Source organism: Diorhabda carinulata, chromosome 6 (genome assembly GCF_026250575.1).
Source record: "Diorhabda carinulata isolate Delta chromosome 6, icDioCari1.1, whole genome shotgun sequence".
NCBI lineage: Eukaryota > Metazoa > Arthropoda > Insecta > Coleoptera > Chrysomelidae > Diorhabda > Diorhabda carinulata.
Genome location: NC_079465.1, coordinates 11,990,638 through 12,009,079, shown reverse-complemented (window position 1 = coordinate 12,009,079; position 18,442 = coordinate 11,990,638). Strand labels below are relative to the sequence as shown.

The following is an 18,442-nucleotide window of genomic DNA, read 5'->3' as shown; positions in this document are numbered from 1 at the left end:
AAGCAGGCCTTCTTGCATAGAGTAATTAAATGTGAGGTTGAAACCCTAAAATATATTACCTATTTTCCTTTTTACTTGTTTGTGGCCTTTCAAAGCTGGTTTCAGTATATTTTAGCAAAGCTAAGCTGATCAAGAGGTGTTTTAAGTTTTATATTAGCAAATTTTACACTTTACATTACTTTTGTTAAAAAATATGGAATAATATTGCAGAAAAAGGACACTAGCTGCTAGTGGTGTGTCCCAATCTACTTGTCAAAAAATTAGTAAGGAAGCTCAAGAAGATGAATGGAGTGAGCCAAGTGCGTCATTTAAATCGCCGAAGAAGACTCGTGAGGCTAAGAAAAGTAAACTTGATCTTATTTCTTCTGATAAAATTAAAACAATTCGAGAAATTATCTATGGCTTCTATTTGCTACAGAAGAAACTTCCTATATTAAAATGTAAGAAATTCTTATAATAATGTAATCAATAATAAAATGTAAACTCAAATATATAATTTTATCTGAGCTAATAAGAGCATCCAGCTTGAATCGATTTCTTGAACAAATTGGATTCAGTTAATAAGCATACATAATTATTTACGTACCAAGTTGACAGTGTCATATATACCCTTTAGTTATTTTATCAGATATGTACTTTACTGTATAGGTGGCAGTCAATGCCAGATAAAAGAAAAGTTCTGTGTGAATCTCAAAACATAAATTACACGAATACACAGCAGTCACGTTAAATAAAAGGGCTGCTATAACAAAACACTGAAAGGTATAAAGAAGCCTATTTCCAAAGGTCAACGCCTAATAATAGTACATGCTGGTGGAGAAAACGGATTTATAGAGAAGGGGCTGCTAATAGTTAAATCAGGTAATTTAAATTTTATAAGGTCTCAGAAATTTTAAATTAGGTAGGTAGGATCTCATTACATTCTCTTTAATTATTTGCAGGTAAAAGACCAGGGACTATTACAATGATACGAACCTCCAAAACTTTATGCAATGGGCTGAAAACCAATTGTTGTCAAATTTGCCTGAAAGGTCCGGTCTTGTAGTCGACAGTGCAGCATATCACAATGTACTGATAACAAAAAATATTAAAACGCTTCAAAGAAACAAGACATTATGAATTGGTTATCTGAACATGATTTGCCAGCAGATGCCAAGCTAACGAAACCTAAATTGCTTAAAATTTCTAAAGTTAATAAATTACGGTTTCCCATGAAGTACCGGTTGGACGAACTCTTATAAAAACATCTTCCACTTCCACTTCGCTTAACATCTTACCATCCTGAACTTAACCCCATAGAACAAGTTTGGGCGTTAGTAAAAAACTGGGTAGCAGCGCACAACCCAACAATGACTTACAAGACTTTTGTAAATTACATCAAATTGATTTACATTATATCACTGCAAAAAAATAGCAATTCTAATTCACCTGTAGAAAGATTTTATTCTAGTCTAATTGATTATTTTAGATGTTAAAGGAAACTAATAGAAATACTATATAATATATACATATAAATAATCCAGATCCATTTGATTTAGACGACCATTTAGTAATATAAAATTATATCCAATATCATAAAGAAGCTTCAAAATTATTGAATGATAAAATTAAAAATAAAAATACTGAAGTAAAAGAACGAATAATTAATGAGAATAGAACTGACCAACCTTCTTACTCGAATCAAGAAATAGCATACATTAGAACAAGACAAATAAAAAATTACCTAAATTCAAAAAAACAAAAATTGTCAAAGATTCTGATATACTTGTCGAAACAAACAAATGTACTTATAATAAAAACATAATTGGAAAACCTAAAATTAATTCTCGAAAATTATTACAGAAATATGAAATTGGAGACATTGACAATAATTCTAGTGATCTACCAGAAGATTAGAACAGAAGATATAGAAATTACTCAAATAAATAATTTATTATTACCAGTGAACTTACGAACAAGTAAACTTATATTTTTATATATTATATAGATTTAAGAAATATTAATATGCAAATAGAAAATTTAAAACAATATTTTGATACTTTTAAAAATAGTATAATACAAGCGAATGCAACAAATCCTATTTCATACCATAACTTGACTGATAAAATGATTAGTAGAACAGAAATTGTAATTAACACTTTAGTTAAAAAATCAGAAAATATCTTTTCTAATATTAAATCAAAACGAGGTTTAATAAACGCAATAGGCAAAATAGATAAATGGCTTTTTGAACACTCGACTCAGACGACAAAGAAAGATATAATAATGCCATAAATGTTTTGCAACAAAATCAAAAACAAATAATATATGAAGTAAATTTACAAATGCTATTACATAAAAAATTAATTGACCACTATAATAAATCAATCACAACATTATGGGACAACCAACAAAAACTTCAAGACAATTTAGAGAAATTTCATATATCATTGGAAAACAAACTAATAACTTTAAATAGTTTCATCACATTTTATAGTAAAATTTCACAAATTAATCTGAATTGTCAAAATTGAATTACACTAATTGATAATATTGAAAACGAAATGACATTTTCTAAATTAAATACAATCACTAGTTCGGTAATATCCAGTCAAGAAATTTTATAAATGATGAAATATCTAAATACTATTATAAAGAGGAACAGATTGCAAAGTTTAATAATATTTTAACGTATTATCTTTTTCTGAGCTCACAAGTAACTTTCTTCAAATCCTAAATCATTTTTGCTACCCATGTACCAATATTGAAATCTCAAATCAGTGAATTTTTCCATATATATCCTATCATCCAAAACCATAAAATATTCATTCCTTCTCAACCTTAATTGACAAAGAATCCAGAAGAAATTATTTCGATCAAAGAGGAATGTCCCATTTTGGAAAACAAATATTATTGCGAAAAAAAATTTAAATTAAAAGACAATTGTAATTTAGAACTGTTAAATGGCCGCTCTCCTAGAAACTGTTTTGTTAGTGACGTGAATCCACAAGAAACTATAGTAGAACAAGTAACGAACAGTGAAGTTTTAGTTATTCCAAATTTAGAGACTAAAATATTATTATATTATATTATATTATATTATATTATATTATATTATATTATATTATATTATATTATATTATATTATATTATATTATATTATATTATATTAATTATAAATAATGTACTTCAGATCGTTATTTAAAAATGCAATATCCATCAATTATTAGAATTCCGAAGAATTGTAATATTCGAATAGAAAATGAAATTGTTTCAACTAATGTACAAATAAAAAAAAGGAAAATCAATAATTTCTATCTGTCAGCATTTTATTAATATCAATATGAATATTGTAAACATCAAAATGATGAATATTAGTTAATTCAATCATGAAACTAATTGTAAATTGTATTTTTTGTAATAATTAAATTTTTAAAATTAATATCTTTAACTCGAGCAACTAGCTTTGCATCTTGCACTACTGGTAATCTAAAACTCAGGAATTTTTTTTTTATAGGAATAGGAATAGCTAGTGATAAGGTTATGTTCTTTATTTTTATATCATGTGTTTTCCATGTCTGATTTAAAAAATATATTTTTAATATGAATAATTCTGAAAATACGAGAAAAAAGAAATGGACGGAGCAAGAACGACTTGAATTGGCGGCAAAGCTAGACAGAGAATTAGATGAATTTATTGAAAATTTACCAAGAAAGAAATATGAAGATGGTTGGCCAGAGGACCGGTGGGAAGAAGTAGGCAAATTAAAATTAATACTGAAATATATATCCTAATCAATAAAGAATCTATGTCGTTAATTTATTATATTATTCAATTTAAGTGTAGTTACCCAATAACTTGAATTTCCCTATTTCAGGAAATGGCCAAACATCCTTTTTTTATGAAAGAACCACCAAAACCAGGTGATGAAGTTCATCCGCTTTTTGAGGGTCTTCAGAAATTGAAATATGATCCTGAAGAAAATGAACCTGATGGTAAGAACAGTACTTCAAAGATTTCAATAAGTACCTACAACAGTAATTGTATTTATCTGTAGAATGTATGTTATGCAGTGGGTTATTTGATTCATATTGAATTTGACAAAGCTTCAGTGCATTACCATTTAATATAGCATATTTTAAGATTCTTTAATATTAATTTTAGATCTAGCAATTAGTTACAAAGAAGATGGTAACTTTAATTTTAAATACAAAAATTATAGACTGGCAGTTTTGTCATATACAGAAGGCATTAAGGTCAAATGTGGTAATCCAGAAATAAATGCCACTTTATTAAACAATAGGGCAGCAGCACATTTTTTTCTAAAAAACTATAGGTGAGTTTGTAATTTATATATTATGTACTGACAAGTGAAATGGAATTAACAACTAAAATTCTTTACAAAATTGTAATAAATTTGTATTTTTGTTCCTATATTCATAATATTCTTTATCTTGGAATTTTGTGCTCAGTTTTCTGAAAGGTATATTTTCACAAATCATTGCCTGACATAAATCAACATTAAATTCTTGTTGTCATTAACGACAGTCTATTCAGCCAAGAATAATTGATATTTTTTTTACTCATTTAACTTCTTACATCTGGACTTGTGTGGCTCTGTCCTGGTATGTTGTGTCACCAAATATTTCTGTTGAGCTGGAATAAGAAAATTTATTTTTTCAAATTGTTCGAACTTCGAAAATTCAAGAACTAAAAAATTATTTTCCAAAAATGTGAAAAAGAAAACAATACTCAAAAACACTACATTTTACAATAGGCTTTACAGAATATTTTTCAATTGATGTAAGCAAGATCGGGATAGCTTCTGGTTCCAAAAATTAACCAGGCTCATGTCCTTCAGTATTTTCCATTTCTCAGAAACAAGGATACTTTTACCGAAAAACTAAGTGTTCACATTAATCGACTAATGGTCACAGATGAAGTGGTGAAGTAATGGAAAAAAATTGTGAACATTAACCTCTCCCACATCTGTGGAAATCCTTAATCCTACTTGGAAGATTCAACCCAGTTAGCTGCTATCAATTGCATTAGGACAGTCACAGTATCTGAAGAATTAAAAAAATTAGTCATATCGACGCAAATCCTTTCAAATATGCTTTTGTATTAGGGTTGAGTCGATTCTTGGGCATTGGTATTGGTATCAAGAATAGATCGCAAAAAGTCGATACTGATACCAGTAAATTGACGGAAAAATTATTTTTTAATCCAGTTTATATTATTATCAAAATGAAATTATCATATTTTGAAAAATCATTTGCTAAAATATTTGTCTTTGTTTAAACAACAGGCTGCCACGGTACATTTTTTGCGCCTACAAAGTAGTTCCATATTAATTTTAGAATAAATGTTTATTAAATCATTGTTTGTTTTTTATGTGCATTTATTCCTGTATAGGCATAGATAATTTAAAATTGGTTTGTAGGTTGTTCAAACAAATTATGAATATGTTTCTAGTAAGAAAATTTTTTTTACTATTAGACATCAATGGCATCGGTATCAAGAACCGATTTTTTAGGTATTGGTATCGAGAATCGAAAAATTATGGTATGGACACGTCTCATAATTTATATATGCACGTTTTTTTAGAAATATCAAAAAATTGAAAAAATGCCCATATATTAATACAATATGCATTTAGCATATTTAAATTTAATTGTACAAAGTCTTGTCATTAAATCCTTCTCCACTCCCTGATGTGGTAATATTTACTATATATCCAATATTCATATTTGTTGAATCTAACAAAATGATGTAACATCGAGTGAGGATTTGTGAAATTGAAATTTTGCAAATTTCATCTTTGTTATAGGTCTTCACTTCAAGATTGTGAATTGGCACTTAAAATAAAGCCGAACTATGAGAAAGCATTAGTTAGAGCTGCAAACTGTTGCGTTGAAATGAAAAACTATAAAAAAGCAATTGACTACTGTGATATTATTTTAAACAAGGAAAAAGATAATAGAATTGTATTAGATTTGAGAAAAAAATGTGTTAGTGCCGCAAAAATTAAAGAAAGAGATGAGAGAAAGAGGGAACATCAAGAAAAGAAAAGAAATGAAGAAGAAGATGTAATAATTAATGAAATTATTAAAAGAGGATATATGATAGAAGGAGGAACGAGAGGTAGGTGAAGATTAATTTAAAGTTATTCAAAGAATCATAATATTCAATGTAACTTAGTAAGTAACAAAAGCATTTATTCACTTTCAAGAGCAATAAGTTGTAACTACTTTTATTCAAAAGTTATAACAATGAATCACTCATTACTGAAATATAATTTATATATTTGAATTGTTGTATACTATCCACCACTGTTATATAATATACCCATTATAAGTTTGCTTACTCAACCTCAATAATAGCCTTGCTGTCAGATGCTTTCTTGAGTTAGTTATATTGTTTTGCTACATAAAATCAGTTTTTAGTTCTGTACACAAAAAATTTAAAAAGTAGATTTTCCTAGACCAGATTCTAACCCGGGACCTGCAAGTTTGATTGCATGAAGCATTAACACTGAGATATCAGCGACATGGAATGTGTTTCTGGTATATCTGTTTACCAATGTACTATGGTTTTTGAAACAATATAAATTTGACTCAAACCTGTCAACATTATTTTGTGTGGAGATTTCTCAGTGTTTTAATAATTTATGATGAATTATGTTGACAAAATCAACTTATAATGGATATAGAAAATGATAATTATTTTTCTTTAACACAACCAGAAATTAGAGAAACTGCTGAAGTTGCCTCGTCTAATTTATTGGCGGAAAAGTCAAGGAAAGTATATTATATGGCATATGAATTTTGAACTGACAAAAGAGATTATTTATAACCATAAATAAATACCATCCTCTTGTAACATAAGATATCTAATATTTGTAAAACTAATACATAAATTTTTGTGTTGATTATTATTGAGATATTATACGATTATTATAATTTTCGATAACTATCTCCTATTTAAATGAACAGTAATATATTGTATACAATATTTGTTAGAAAAAAATAATAGTTTTTCGAATAATGTAATTAAATTTTCAACAAAAAAACTTCAAAAAAAAGTAGTAGTAGTGTAGTATTCTACTCGCCTATACTAAACTTCACCTCGTGAATGATAAGCTTCATTGTACACTTGTGAATAATATACTATTTTTATATGGCCATATATATATATATATATATATATATATATATATATATATATATATATATATATATATAGGGTGATTCATTAAGAATGTCAAATCTCTGAACTGCAGATTCTAGACCTCAAAATATGATGATTCTGCTCAACATGCCTTATGCAAATATTGCTAGTTTCCCAGATACGGGGTATATATATATATATATATATATATATATATATATATATATATATATATATATATATATATATATATATATATATTCTTATTTCTTAGACCTTTCGATGTATTATTGCATCTAAATGTTCTTGATTTTAGTTCTCTTCTGTTTTAAAATTAGTTTTTTTTATAATTTTTAAAAAATAAATTTTGACGTTTCGACTTTTCTTTAAGTCTTTATCAAAATATGATATTGACACTGACAATTTGCTTATTTATATTGATCTATAGATCACCTTCATCATGAATATAAAAATAATGATAAAATCAACTGAGAACTTTGTTCCAATAAGAAAAATTAATTTTTCCTTGGTTTCCACATCTCAATATATCAAATTTATTGGAATTTACAAAATAGTGCTATAGACTTGAATTATTTAGATCTTTTTTATTATTTATAGCTTTTTCGTTCTTATGAATGTTAAATGAATGAATGAGAAAATTGATTCTATTATATTGCTCAACCTCAATTGTGAGAAACTTCAATTCACAATCGAGGTTGGGCAAAATAATAGAATTAATTTCCTTGATGTCACATTATATAAAATTAATAATAACATAAGAACAGAATGGTATACGAAACCAACTTGGTCCTCAAGATATTTAAACTTCAATTCGTGTCATCCTATGTCACATAAAAGATCAGTGAAAATAAGTTTGGCTGATAGATCTATCCAACTATCAGATCCTGAATTTAGATGCTTAGCTATTCAAAAAGCAAAAACTGCATTGAAATTAATAATTATGCGGAAAAAATGATAAATAACATATTCAAGAAAAGGATAAACAGATACTACAATCAATTTAAAAACAAAACTGAAACAAAACATCAAAACATAAAACATTTTTCCTAACCATATATACAAGGACTTTCTCAACAATTATCGAACTATTTCAATAAATATGATATTAGTATAAATCATAGAGGACATAATACATTATCCAAATATTTCACTAAATTGAAATCTAAAACACCAAAAAACAAAAGAAGTAATATTATATATCAAGTGCCTTGTATTAATTGTGACGCTGTCTACATAGGGCAAACATCTCAGTATTTAGAAAATAGAAAATAAAAAATTAACGAACAATGAGATATCAAAAAAACATAAATTCAATTATAAAGATTCAAAAATTCTTGAAAGGGAATCTAATACATGAAAAAGAGAATGTTTAGAAATGGTTCACATTCATAAGAACAAAAAAGCTATAAATGATAAGAAAGATCTAAATAATTTAAGTAAAATGTATAGCTCTATTTTGTAAATTCCAATAAATTTAATTTATTTGAGATGTGGAAACCAAGGAAAATTTAATTTTTTTTATTGGAACAAAATTCTAAGTTGATTTTATCGTTACTTTGATATTCGTGATTTAGTTGATCTATAAATCAATATAAATAAGCAAATTTTCAGTGTTAATATCATATTTTGATAAAGACTTAAAGAAAAGTCGAAACATCAAAATTTATCTTTCTTTTAAAAACTATCAAAAAAAACTAATTTTAACATATATATATATATATATATATATATATATATATATATATATATTGTTTATATTTCAGGAAATCTCTCCTTAGACAAACTTGAACCACATTTTCCTCAATTGGTACATAATCGAGTTCATTTGGATGAAACAGGAACCCTTGTTTGGCCTGTAGTTTTTGTTTATCCAGAATATAAAATCATGGATTATATCCAAGAATTTGATGAAAATCAAACGTAAGTTCTGCATATTTATCAATTGATCATATTCTTGTAAAAAATAATAATTTGTTCCTATATTTCCAATATTTGGTATACTTTAAACTATTTAATGTGAATAAATTCATATATGAAATTTGAATATTTTTTCTCCTGTATGACTAGAAACATGTGTTGAATTAATTTTCTATGAAAATGGTTGTAAATATACTACGAATTTGAATGACTTTCCTGTGACTGTACAAATGTGTATTCAATTGAATTTTCTGTGAAGAAATGTCACACTTGAATAGGTTTTCTCCTATGTGAGACGGCAAATGAACATTTGAAAGGCATTTTTTTTGGAAAACATTTTGAGCGGATATGTTTATAATAACATAATACAAACGCTAACTCTTCATTTCATATACACCAGAGATAGATTGACGAAGTGACATGATGAAGGCTGTTATGATGCAGCTCTTACGCAAGGCGCAAATTGGGACATATATAGCAGTGAGTATTCAATCTACAAGATTGAACACACAGACGTGCTAGTTTGCTCTGCCACACGTTTGGTGACTAGCAAGTCTTTCTTTAATTTTTTTACAAAAAATGACAGAAGAAAAGTTAATAGAGGTGGTAAGGGATCACAGAGAGTAAACTGGTTTCGATTAATTCGTAAATAATTATCAAAATCGATATCACTCCTTTTAGTTGTAATTATGAATTTACCAGTTTTTTCTCTTCAATAGAATAAATTTATCTGGCGATTTAAATTTTTTCCTCATCAAGGAATAAAACATTTCCTCCTCAGCATCATCCGATTCTGATTCAAAACTAAATTTCAAAAACACAAATTTTGTTTGATTGTCAAAAAAGTCAAACTTTTTTTGATGCCGACTAGTCCCGAACTGCCAATTAAATCAAAACCTATTTCTGTTTCCTAATTTAAAAAGCGTGTCTCAATATGCGGATCACCACGCATACCTTGTACGAGTTACACTCTCACACGTGCTATTTGTGTCCCAATTTGAGTCTCGCCTTAGCAGTGCAATTATTTCTGCTTTAGTATTGATCTAGTGTTACTCAAGTGATGTTTCAATATTTAGTCAGTGAAAATTGAAAAAAATGAAAAGGCATAGGGAGAAAGAATAACTAAAGAAGCAAGAAGTCTATAGAAGACATCTGGATATAATATTGTATTATGCTGTACCATTTATAAAAACTGAATCTAGTTTTTAAAGGACAACCAGAGAGAAATCTGATCTCATCATTATGTTCTTTAAATAAATAAAAAATACAAACTGTAAAAAAGCTAAACAGGAGAATTTGATGAAACTTTAATATTAGAGATTTTTTTAATACAAAATAAATCATACAACTATGAGCTAAATAAAATAATAACCAGATATCATTGTCATCACAGAATAGTAATGATTTTATTTTTATTATTTTGTAAGTATCTACTACACAAAGTAAAGAAATAAGGATACATTAAAATAACTTCACTTACCAACAAAATATCATCAAACTATGAATTGAACAAATTAATTATAATTTGCATTTATGGAGAACGAAAGGGAATTCAAAAAAATATACTTTCCATATACAACTCGAACTGGAGTGGGTAATTAATAAATTAATTTATTTCTCTTTTAAAGAGGCAATACAACAGCATTTACTACTAAGCTACATATTTAAAGAAATATTAAACGCAATAGGCCGATTAGCATGTCAAATAATAACTTCAAAATACTTTTTATGGTGGATTTGATTTAAATAAAACCTTTTATTTGAAATATACCTACGAATATTTCTATATATTGGAATAATATTGGTTTCATTGTGCAATGATTAAAGTTGCATTAGTATTTACTTGTACCGATTTAATATTATTTTTAGGTTTTCTGAACAAATAGAGGCAATGTTTAAATCTCCACCTGATTGGGATGAGCAAAAAAAGTATATACCTAATCAATTAAATATATATTTTGAAACGTCCAGAAATAAAATCAGGCTTATAGAACAAACCATGACACTAGGAAATGTTCTCAAAAACAATGAGTAAGTAAAATTAATGTTTGTCCCATTTATTTCAGGTCCTATATACCTTCTTTAACATGACCACCTTTATCTTCTGAAATTGTATTAATCAATTTCTTAATAAAATTGAATCCACAACTTATGAGATTCAATATATGTAGTCAAAATACCTATAGCAACCCTCTATACTTTTTTAAAAACAACATTTCCATTGGATTTAAAAATTAAAACTTTTATTCATCATTCCAATATTATGATGCTTCACAAACTCTAGACTATTTTGCTTATACATCCTCTTAGCTTCACACTTGGTGTTCTTCAACAGTTGTTATTGCATGTTTCTTTTGTAGCTTTTAGAGCTAGGATAATAAGTGGTATGCTCTACCTTTCCCTATCTTTAGTTTCTCAGTTTTCTACTGACGCTATAAGGAACAATTTCATAAGAAATGAAAATGAATGCTCACTGCAATTTACCTTATTAGCTGGATCTAGGCTCCTCCACAATTTGTTTTTGGGGATGTCCGTCCCAGACAAGAGAATACTATCCTATAACCTGCATCATATGAAGATCTTCAGTTACACCATCAATTCAATTCTTCTTGGGCCTCTTTCTTCTCGAATTGTAGATATTTGCTTCAATGATACTTTTGGCTTTATCTTCTTGGGCCTCTCCTTTCCCGAATTGTAGAGATTTGCTTCAAGGATACTTTGAGTTGTACATGTCCAAACCATTTCATGCCATATGTCGCATCTGGTTAAATGTGGGCTTCATAGATTCGCATTTTTGGAGAAGGAACTCAGTAGTTTATTTTTCAGTGAAATCATACTAGCCTTATAGAGAGCTTAATAAATTCACGCCTTCATATATTTTCCGGGCTACTTATAGATCTACTATTTTCAGTTATCTTTTCTCCCCTGACAAATAAGTGTTTCACTCACACATTATTTGAACATATCAACAAGTCTTGTTTCGGTATTTACTTTATGTATGGTCTGTATTTTCATGATAAAAGGTAATGATTAGTGGAAACTTCATATTTATTTTTGTAAGCAAGTGTAAAAATTAATTATTAAATGTACCTGAAAACTTTTAGGTGGCCTTTATTAATTTAACTATTGTATATTTTAGGTACGTTATTAGAGGAGGCACCCCATCTTTTATTATCATGGTCAAGGATAGCTCAGCAGAAAAACGTTTCTTAGAAGAATATTAATCTGGTTTTTAATTCAATAACAATTAATTTTGATGATGCATAAATCATACATTAAAAACATGATAAACAATAAAGTATATCTTGAAATTGAGCTTACTTTGGAAATACAGTACTTTGAGTAACGCACAATGTACAATGTACAGTATAATGTAACGCGACATTATTTGACGTTATCGTTACAGATGAAGGCATATTTCAAGGTGATTTTCAAAAACGGACGTAGCTGAGCGCATTATTTCGATGCAAACAGTATTTTTGTAACATTGGAAGTCAATCCGAATAACATCCTCAACGTGGATTCAATGCTAACTGATAAAGGGCAGCCTATAATAAAAGACCCTGAATTGGAGCTAGAAAATTGCAACGGGCGGATAGTGTAATCATAGGGCAATATATTAATAAGATTTTTTTCAAAAAGTCAATGTTAACTCTCACAAGAGTCATTCACGCCAGAAGATTAAAGTTGTGTTAAGAACGTCAAAACTGAAATGTAAATGATTGAGAAGACTTGGATTTCATCTAGATTCTCGGCAAGTAAGAATTTTGGAATGAACTAGCAACCTGAAACGATTTGAAAAAATAATGGATGACAAAAGCAACTTCGTCTTTCTACGAACTTAGTAATGGCTCAAAAATACATTGGCAACATTCCTTTATCTATAGTGTGTCTATTTATTGTTACTGTTGGCTCCAATTTCCATCTCACACATAGGCAAGGCAAAGGAATTGATGTCTTATTGAGGCTACCACAATACTAGAGCATGCTTTAACACAGAATTACCATACAGATGGTCACCATTAACATGGCATTCGTCGGAGAATTCGAACCTATGATCTCCGTGTTGAGAAACTAATAAGGGAAAAATATAAATAGCTTAATAAAGTTAAGTTATAAATAGTTTTTTTTATAAGCTTTAAACAGTAATTGAAAAATACTAGTATCATCGTGAAAAAACCGTCGGGTACTCGATGTACGAGAAATATGAAACAAAGCGCCTCTCCCTTTTTTTCATAAGAATTTTTCGTTAACTTTCAGTTTAATGTACTTTGGAAGCGCGTTATTTAGCTCTTTTTAAACTATATTTATTGTTATGGCAATTAATATTTTTTTTTTAATTTTTGAACAAAATTTTTGTTTTATCAGACAAAATATTTTTAACTATAAAAAATATTCTTCCAACATCAACAGAAGTATGCGTATTTAAATGATTCCAGATGTTTGACAAATTTGTGATATTTATTCTACCTTCGCATGACTATATGACTTTAGCAGTACCACCTTAAACAATTTTCAATAAACGTTCACATTGTTGTACAACAGAAATTGAATCTAATAAACATTTAACCAGTTGAATAATTTTAGTATACTCATCTATAAACTTAGGTTTTTTCAATAAACTTCTACATGCAATGATAGATGAAAAATCCGGGAATCGTTCTTTATATATTTGGATTCGTAAGGGGGTTCTTACTCAACTTTTATTTACTCCTGCTTTAAATATATAAGAACTTATATTTATGTCACTCTATCTAGACCAAAGAAAATCATCATGTTTTCACTAAAAAGTTGATCAATATGTAGACTACTGAATTTCTCCCGTTATTTCGTACTGATAAAGTTTTTAACAATAAACTTTGATTGAATTGAATATACACAATAATGTACAAAAACGGAGAATTTGAGTTTTTATATTTGGAATTATATTTTAATAAATGTGTAATTTTTTCGTAAAGTACTTCAATGAAATAATGTTGGTGACAAATATTCTCTAAAAACTCAAAAGATTCAATGTCAAATCATACAGACCTATCAGTCCTCTGCCCATTCTATTGAAAATTCGAGAAGCTCTTCCTTCAAAGAATAAAATCAAAACTAGATACAAGAAATCCTCATTCCCAACCATCAGTTTGGCTTGCCACCATACAAAAGATTTTGCTCTGCAGCTTTCATTGATGCTTCATAGTTTCGATAAGGATTGACAGGAAGGTCTGCTGCATAAAATAAATATGATTTACCATACATTTTTTTGCTGTGCTGTAGTCTCACCTGACAAAGACATTTTTAAATGAAATATAGGGAATCACACTCCCACATTTTATACCGATAGAATATTGGGACCACAAGGCAGCGTGCTAGAACCAAGTGTATATCTGCTTTACATAGCTGAAATCTCTACAACAACCGTCACTATCCAAGCCACGTTTTCACTCTGACAAAATCGGTAAAAGGACAAAAAGCGAATACCTCCAAATTGGCTCATGTGACATTAATCTTTAAGGAAGATACTTGACCTATCGTTACAATGAACAACTATCCATTACTCCAAAAAGAAGATGTAAATACATCGGTATCTATCTAGACAGACACCTAACCATTGAACACAGGACAAAAGAAATTATAGCTTTGCTTCAAAGAGAATTCGAAATTCCAACATTTATATTATTGAAGAGTATGTCTGCATTTTTAAATATAAGTTGATTTTAGTAAACACTATAGTTGAAAGATGTTGAATTTCATTTGGGGGCTAAAAAATCATACAAAAACGACCAAAAAAATCACTGTCTTGAAAATATTTCTAAAACGATAAAAAAGGTTCAAACAAAAAAATGTGGGGAGGGGGCTAAAATATTCCAAAAAATTGTTTTACATCACTTTTAACATATTTGCAATAGAAATCGAGATATGTGCAACGAAGGATCAAAACTTATTACTAGGCCATACGGCACATTAAGAAGTATGATCTACAAAATCCCCCAAATGATCTCGACATAAAAGTAAGTGAACAAGCAACGTATGTTCTGGCACGGAACAGAAGGCTCATCATTAGGAGTTATTGGAAAATCAATAATAATTACTACGTTCGGCTTTGTACATCTGATAACTCGGCTCGGTATCGGCTCGACAATCCACTTTATTTCGAGCTCACTACTCGCTTTGCGTTCGGTTATATAAATTTTTGATCACACTGAGTAAGATTTCAGATTTGTGTTGACTATTGACATTTCATAGCTTATCAATTAGCAATTTTATTCGACAGTTGTTTGTATTTTTTGTACTTACGTTGTGTACTGTATATATAAAATAAATAGTCTTATCCGTATTACATAAGAGTTGGTGTCACTAAGGTTAGCAGAGCAATATGAGCAGACAGAAAAAACAATAACTGAAAAAGTAAATGTCATGTTACAAAATTTTCCGCTATGCTAGTTTTTTGGGAATTGGCTGTTCTGTTAACTTTAGAAAAAAGTTAGCAGAGCCATGCAAGTTAAATGTGCAAAATAAATAGATAATTGGTGTAGAACGCTTCAATAATTGAATGCTAACTAATTACTCAGTTGTTCAACAATGAAAAAATTTTCCTATTGGGCGTCACGAAAAAATGACATCCGAATTTTTTCAGCAGTATAAACTCGTGTGCCCTCCTTAGATCCTGTATAATAACTAATGTTAATTAAATGTGACGGAGACGAAAAAATGATTTTTCCGAGATTTCTCAGCAGAACACTATCATTGTTGAAGAATTATACACTCATTCGCCTTATTAAGACACATATAATTAAATGCTCGAATATTGCTTATTCAATACTGCAGAAAAAATGAATTTTGCGGAGACGTCATGCAAAAATGATTTTTCCGATTTTTCTCACCAGAAAAGAAGAATTATAGACTCGTGTGCCCTCCTTAGAGTCTGTATAATCAAGTGCTCGACTAATGTTAATCAAATGCTGCGAAAAAAATGAATTATTCGATACGTCACGCAGAAAATGACTTTTTCCCCAGTTTTCTCAGCAGAGCTATTTTTATGCTTGAGTTGAAAAAATCTTTTTCTCCCATCTATCGAAAGAAATAATTTTCAGCAAATTTTCCTGGATGAATGCTTTTGATTCTGTGATTATGAAAATAATCTGCCTAATTATGAACCTAATTGAGCCTAAATAGGAAATGAGTGCCATGTATAAGGTCCGGTGCAAACAAAAATAGTCCTCTATTTTTTTAAGACTTTAGTTTTAACTAACACTCCATTAAGCTTTCTTTGATCTTTCTTTCATCAATGTTTTATAGTAAATTAATAAACTGGGAGAGAAGGCATATGTCCCAGAATGCTTCTTTTCTTTGCTTCTCAAATCATCCAATTCGGTACATTTTGTCGAAGCGCGTGGGCATATAATGTTTGTTTACTATAGGCCGCTTTGCATGGGCTCTAATCTACATCCTGATTGGTATATGAGGTGATATAAAGTTGATAGCTCCCGCCAGTTGGTAATTTACTTTCTGTTCTTGGAACCGAATTTCAAATGATGCCGGTATTACTTTTAAAGACTCTTGGCTTTTAATCGTCATATTCTACCTCGAAGAATATAAATGGTCCGAACAATTAAAGGAATTTAATGTCTATTTGTATCGAGACCAGAAAAGTGGAATTTTACGTGCACGGAGAGAAAATTAAAATAAAAATTATAAAACATTTTGGTAACGATCAGATTATTTCGATAACTTTGCATTCGACGAAATAGTCGCTGTTACGCCCTTTACACGTAATGTACTATTACCGACATCTAATGCAATTAAAATTTAAAAACGCCGCAAAACTTGACAAACAAAAATGTGGCTGTATGCTTGAATTTTAAGGCATGTCACTTTTTACTACTAATCTGCAATTGCAAATAAATATTGAAAAGTGCGGTTTTTCATGACCTCTTAAGTTTTTAATGGAGATATGGAGTGATTAATGTTGGAGATGTTATCTTAAACGTAAAAAGTTAACTATATTTTTAATTATAGTAAGCCAGAAACAAACATTAGTTAGAAAGAAACACTGTTGCGCACAAAATCAAAGCAAAAAAGGCCGACTAGGAAATTTTGTGAATGTTTAGTGTTCCTGAGACAAAGTTTTTGTGGTATGAGAAATCTACTATCGAGTGATAGTAATTCTTGTTACTGCCCTTGGCAGATTTTTATTCATCGCGAATTCACGCGTGTTCTTTCGGTCTTTTTTACCATGAATTCACGGTGTATTTTCACCAAAATTCACGTGGTATATGTACAGCCTATAAATGGGACACTATCGATTTCAAATAATTAAAAATAATTTTTTTTGTAGTTTTATTATTTTTTTCTCTATTATTGTATTATTTTATAAAATAATTATATCGTTACATATTTTTTTTGTAAAAAGCTACGTTCACTTCATCGTGAATTTACGCGAGAATACACCAAATCATGAGAAAATACATTGTGGATGCACGAGTTCGTGGTGAAAAATTTGTCGACTGTCCACGCCTGAATTCACCGTTAATTTTCAGTGAATTCTCGGAGATATTTTGTCTGTCGTGAATTCACGGTGGATTTGAATCTCACTCGGAAAATAAATTTCTGCCCCGACAAAAAATACCTTTCTCAACGCACTCATAAAAAAGAAAACTGAGGGGTATAGATGCTAAACACATTCTCCAATTTTTGAACAATCACAGAGCTTGGCGCCACCAAAGCATCATGGGATTGCTGATCTTGTTGACTAAAGTTGACGCTATCTAATTAAACTTTGAAAGTGTGTTAAATTTAATTCATAATAAAAGTGATAAATACTGAGTAAATGTGAAAATGGAAGAACTAGTGCAACCATCAACATCTGAGAACAAGGAAGAAGCCAAGGACAATAGAGAAATGGAAACGAAGTAAAGCTAAAGTAACAAGGTTAGTAATCTGGAAGGTTTAACTTAATTCATTATTAACACTATCTTATAAAAGTAGGTTTTTGAAGTCAAAACATTATTGGGTATCTTCATGCTCATTAAAAATGACCTATTTAAACAAACAAAAATTAATTTCAACAATGTTAAAACCAATCTTATCTTATTGCTTGTAGGCTAGTAAATTGTAAATAATGCATAGGTTGTGAAAAAGGACAATAATTTCTAAACAACTAGACCTTAGAAAAATTTTATTAGCCCTCTATAAATAAAAGCTAATAATATTTTTCTCTTTCGGGTAAACACTCAAAGGTCCAGCCAAGTTTCCAATTTGCCGCCACAACACAAAGAAATTTCAGTGTTCAACGGTCCCACTTCAAGATGTTAGAAGATTTCACCAAAACTTTATTCTCAGAGGAATAAAAAAAATTGTGTGTGT

The 18,442-nt window shown here is 29.1% G+C and overlaps 1 protein-coding gene across 1 annotated transcript; it reads left to right on the top strand.

Moving 5' to 3' along the window:
- The first annotated feature begins 3,490 nt into the window (after window positions 1-3,490).
- Window positions 3,491-12,386, top strand: LOC130895026 (DNA polymerase interacting tetratricopeptide repeat-containing, protein of 47 kDa). Its single transcript, XM_057802137.1, has 7 exons — window positions 3,491-3,735; window positions 3,858-3,975; window positions 4,145-4,316; window positions 5,811-6,124; window positions 8,935-9,091; window positions 10,958-11,119; window positions 12,228-12,386. The coding sequence occupies exons 1-7, from the start codon at window positions 3,583-3,585 to the stop codon at window positions 12,310-12,312; spliced, it is 1,161 nt and encodes a 386-aa protein (XP_057658120.1). The 5' UTR covers window positions 3,491-3,582; the 3' UTR covers window positions 12,313-12,386.
- The last annotated feature ends 6,056 nt before the right edge of the window (window positions 12,387-18,442 follow it).

Coding starts and splice junctions, on each gene's coding strand:
- LOC130895026 (XM_057802137.1), top strand. CDS start 3,583: ATGAATAATTCTGAAAATACGAGAAAAAAGAAATGGACGGAGCAAGAA. Junction 3,976..4,144: donor TGAAGAAAATGAACCTGATG/GTAAGAACAGTA, acceptor TATTAATTTTAG/ATCTAGCAATTAGTTACAAA. Junction 6,125..8,934: donor GATAGAAGGAGGAACGAGAG/GTAGGTGAAGAT, acceptor TTTATATTTCAG/GAAATCTCTCCTTAGACAAA.